General features: G+C 29.3%; 1 protein-coding gene across 1 annotated transcript; it reads right to left on the reverse strand.

The window, feature by feature from the left end:
* Positions 1-623: 623 nt before the first annotated feature.
* Positions 624-3,946, reverse strand: LOC113549451. The gene is made up of 7 exons (XM_026950759.1): positions 3,202-3,946; positions 2,763-2,899; positions 2,327-2,563; positions 2,089-2,256; positions 1,853-1,954; positions 1,687-1,792; positions 624-850 (listed from the first exon to the last, which is right to left on the reverse strand). Exons 1-7 carry the CDS (start codon positions 3,581-3,583, stop codon positions 819-821), a joined length of 1,164 nt encoding a protein of 387 aa, XP_026806560.1. The 5' UTR covers positions 3,584-3,946; the 3' UTR covers positions 624-818.
* Positions 3,947-4,850: the final 904 nt, after the last annotated feature.

Below are 4,850 nucleotides of genomic sequence, written 5' to 3' on the forward strand. Positions count from 1 at the left end.
CAATATTGTGTATAATATATTGCACTTCAGTTTTTATTTTTATTTTTAGAAATTATCATTCTGTATTGCCAACAGTTTAAGAAATTAAAACTTAATACAAATGTTACACATAATTTCATGTTTTTATTATATTCTGGTATAATTGTTAACATAATCACGTATCATCATATGATAATTAAAAAAAAAAAAAACAATTCACTTACTGAATAATATTTTTAATTAGATATTATAATTTATATTATATAGTTATAACAAAATGTTAATAAAATTTCTTTGAAATTGTTATATGATTCAAATAATTTATTGCAGCTATAACAACTGAACTTATATAAACTATGAGTTATTCGTTTAAATGTATGTTACGGCCTAACATAATGTAATTTTATGCTTGTTTATAAAACAATAACTTAAGTCTGTGAATTTAGACAAAATTAGTTACAATGAATATAGAAAAATAATTTTTTTTTTTTATTGTTATCATTTTTATAAGTATAAACTAGAAAAAGTGTACTATTCTCAAATATATATAGTTCATAATTATCATCATGTTTCAGTTAAAATAATTTTTTTAAACAAAATTTGACTTTAATATTGAATAGATATTACAAATATTATTATCAAACAGTCCATTCAAATATATTAAACAAATTATTTATAGGTACATTTTTTTATTTTTTTTTTTTATTGTAAATCAAATTCATACCAAAATAAGACTCATTATATAAACGTAAACATTTAAACTATTATTTTAAGAAATAATAAAACAAAATTATTCAACAGTATTGTGCACATACAATAAAACACAACAAATACTAATATTAGGATTTTGTCTGAGTTCCATTTTTATCACCTGAAAATAAAAAAATAAAATGTTAACACTTCATATTTATTGAATCTCACTTCAAAATATATTTAGAGGTAAACATAAAATTATTAGTAAAATAAACAAGTTTTTTACAACAGTTATGATTAAGTTTTCAGTTAATACTAATATAATTAAAGGTAATATAACATTTTGAATAATATTATATAAGTGATTAATTAGATTATCACTGTGATGTTATTGATGAATCTTTTAAAATTGAAAGGCAGTACACCCAAAAATGTAGTTAGTTTTTATACACACAAGCTGTAGTTTTTTCAATCTAATTTATAGATTACAAAAAGCTCATTAAGTAATAAAGATATAAACATTTCAATGCAATAACTTGGAGAGTTTAATACTTTTACATCACATGACTTTATCATAATAATTATCCATAAATATACTAGAAAATAATTTATTACAATATATTTATTAACATTTAGTTTATGTATTAGATTCACTTCTAAATTTTCAGGATTATGTGTATTATTAAATCTTGTTATTTTTAAAGTATTATTAGTTTGTCGATATTCTATGATGAATAAAATCCACATTTAAGAAAAATGTTTATTTTAATAAATAAATGCAATATTCAGGGCTTGGTTTGAGTAGTTGGTAAATGTAACCATAAGGTTATTGTAGTATTGATAATACTTTTTATAAGATGTTATTTTTTGAGAAACAATCAAATTATAGGATGGCAAAATACTATCTTGCATTCTTTTTTATGTGTAAAATTTCATTAGCTCTGGCACTAGTAATATATATACATAATATAAACCATATTCAAATAAAAGCATAAAGCAAACTCAAAATATTACCTTTTAATTGACCTGAACCTGTTAGAGAGTCATCGAAATTTGATTGAGCATGTAAACTGGTAACATTAGTTGCAATCTTGTCAATTTGAGTTCTTAGAGATATAACCTATAATGTATTAAAAATTGTACTATGTTAATAGTTCATAATTAACATCTAATACTTTACTTTTGAGTTCACTTCATTAAATGATGTCGTTAATTTAGTGTCAACTGTTTTTACTTGAGCGATTAATTTCTGACTGTCCTCTTTCAATTTTTCTATTTCTCCCTGTAAAATATTTTATGCATGTAGGTATTAAACTAGTCTAAGATCATAATATAATCTTAAAAATATTAATCAAAAATAAAAGAAACCATCTTCATAACAATATTTCATATACTTAGTTATACATAATTGTTTACCCTGTTGGTTTTTTGATCTCCAGATAACCAATCGATTCGGCTGGTAAGTGTTCGGTTCAAGGTTGTAACATTCAAACTTATATTTTCAATTAGCTCATGTAACTTTCCAGACACATTATTGATCATAGTTTCATCAGTTTTAATATTTCCGACATTATTTAATTTCTCCTATTTGATAAAAAATAAAATATATAAATAATTGTATTTAAATATTTTAAAAACATTTGTTATGGCATACACTTATTGAAGTAATATTTGCTTTCAATGTTGTTTGGTATGACTGTAATGAACTAGTAGTATCTTTGAGCGATTTAACACTGCCACTTAAGTCTTGATAAGTGCTACCGAGTTTCGCAACTTCTGATGATAGGACTTTTATAGATGGGTCTTTTGTGGCATCTGGATTTGATAACAAGTCCGTGTTTTCATTGATTTTTTTCTCAACTAATGATAACCTTGAACCCAAATTAGCAACCTACAATTTGAATGAAGCAATATGAAATTATAAATGTCTTCTTAATTGGAATGGTATGTGGTAAAATATAATATATTTAATACTTTCTGTAACCAGTACAGCAACAAATGACAATCTATTTTAATGCAATCAATAAATTATCAAAGCATTTATAATTCTCTAGTAGCCTGGTATCATGAATAATAATAATAAAACACACCTGTAGTGTTAAGTTTGTGATCTGTCCATCGTACACTGTTAGACGTTGATAGATATCGGTCTGGTTTTGTTGAAGCTGTTTAGACATAGCATGACATTTCTGTAGGTCATCTGGAACACCACGATTGCCAGCAGCAACTGAAAAAACAGTATAAACGTTTAAAAAAGCAATAAAAACACGTATGCATACACATTACACCATAATATGAGTATGCTTTGGGATTAATGGAGCCCGCATTCTCACTGAAAATGTACACGTTAATTTTCAGCTTTCTGCAGATACATACGTAATATACTAATATATTATATATGTATATTATATTATATATTCATCTTTACGCGATACACCCACTCGCAGTCTGTACGCCGAAAATAACCCTCTAACCCCTTTAACCCTCTACCCTTGGCACGACATAACCGCTGATCACCCCGTCACACACCTTCGTCGAGTTGCATTTGCAGATGCGCTTGGATCTTGCGTACGTCAAGAAATGTGTAAGTCTCGAATACGACCCACACGACGCAGCCGAACGTTAAGAACATCCTTAGGGCGCTGCACCAGGTGTCAGCAACAAACGTCCGTTTCCGCCTGCGTGTGATCTGCCGCCGTAGCTTTATGGGCGTAGGCGGCGCCCGAGACGATGAACACGAGTCCGAGTCGGATGAGCAAGTCATCAGTCTGCGGTTTCGGTTAACGCCAACCACCGTACAGCCGGTCAACGCATCCAGCTCCTTCCGTTTCCGCATTTTCTTGCAGCCTCCGCTGCCACCGCCGCCGCCGCCGACGGCCGACGAGAATCGCCTGCTCACGTCACTGCTCATCGGCCGCTGGCATGATGACGACGCGTCTGTTTTTGGGGGCTATATTAAGGAGGGTACACGATAATGTTACGCGGTGGGTGGATATATTTTGATGAATATGGTACAACTATAGTACAAATGAGTGCAGCGAGGGTAGTTTAATGTCTTGTCTGCCGATTACGATTTATATGTATAGACTACAAGTAGATCCGGCTCAACATTGTGTGTTATTTAATATTGTTGTTGCAATACTGCAGCCATAACATCAAAAACGGTGTAATATTCACGTCGAATCTCTAGTGGTCGCGTGTTCAGTCGACTGCGACAGTAATGGCTAAAACTTAGACAATTGAACTACCACCGTCGCCGATGGGGTAGTGGGTGGAGCAATATGTGCACGCGGTCTGATCAATAGTCTGTAATTTGCCGCCGCCGCCAGTGGCGTAACCGAATCCGAGCTTTTTATTCTTGTATTTTCTTTCAAAAAACTGTTTTTTTTTTTTTTTAATTTACAGCGTAAAATGAACTATCTTAGTTGATGCAATACTATATACCTATTAGTTCATTAATCAAGTTCGTGACTACGTTTTTACTCGGCGATAAGTTTCTATAAAATGTTTATCTACGGTCACGAGTTTCAATACATAGTGCGAAGCCTAGTTTCATCGCCGACAACTGACATTCTGACAAGTTGAATAATTTTGACAAGGGATAATGGGCATTGTTGCATTCGGCATTATTAAAATAATGTCTTTCACCGAGTAACTTTTCCATTTTTTTCACAACTACGATAAACATATTTATCATATATTAGCCTTATAAACTTGAGAGAAAACCACATTACTTGACTTAACAATATATAAGCACTAATTAAGAATGAAACTACCTGTATAATGTTTTAATGATACTATTAAAATGATTATAGACAAATTGATATCTTTAATACCTCATTTTACGATTTATGGTCACAAATATAATATAGATTCTATAGGGTTATATAGTTACACGTAAAAAATTGTTTTTAATCTAAATATATATATTATATTGTTATCTGTATTTTTGTGTAACTTAATTTTTTTTTATCAATTATAATTTATAACTGGAATTAATTTCCGTCTAAAAAGTTTATTATTGTATTTATCCAAATAAGATTTAAAGAAATCGTTACAAAATACATATACTACAATATAGTTAATATTTTTCAACTAATTTGATACGTTTTTTTAATGTCAATCGTTATTATAAGTTATAATTTATAAGACATAACTGAAAATCGTATTAAATTTAA

The sequence above is a fragment of the Rhopalosiphum maidis genome, chromosome 1, assembly GCF_003676215.2.
Source record: "Rhopalosiphum maidis isolate BTI-1 chromosome 1, ASM367621v3, whole genome shotgun sequence".
In the NCBI taxonomy this organism is placed as follows: domain Eukaryota; kingdom Metazoa; phylum Arthropoda; class Insecta; order Hemiptera; family Aphididae; genus Rhopalosiphum; species Rhopalosiphum maidis.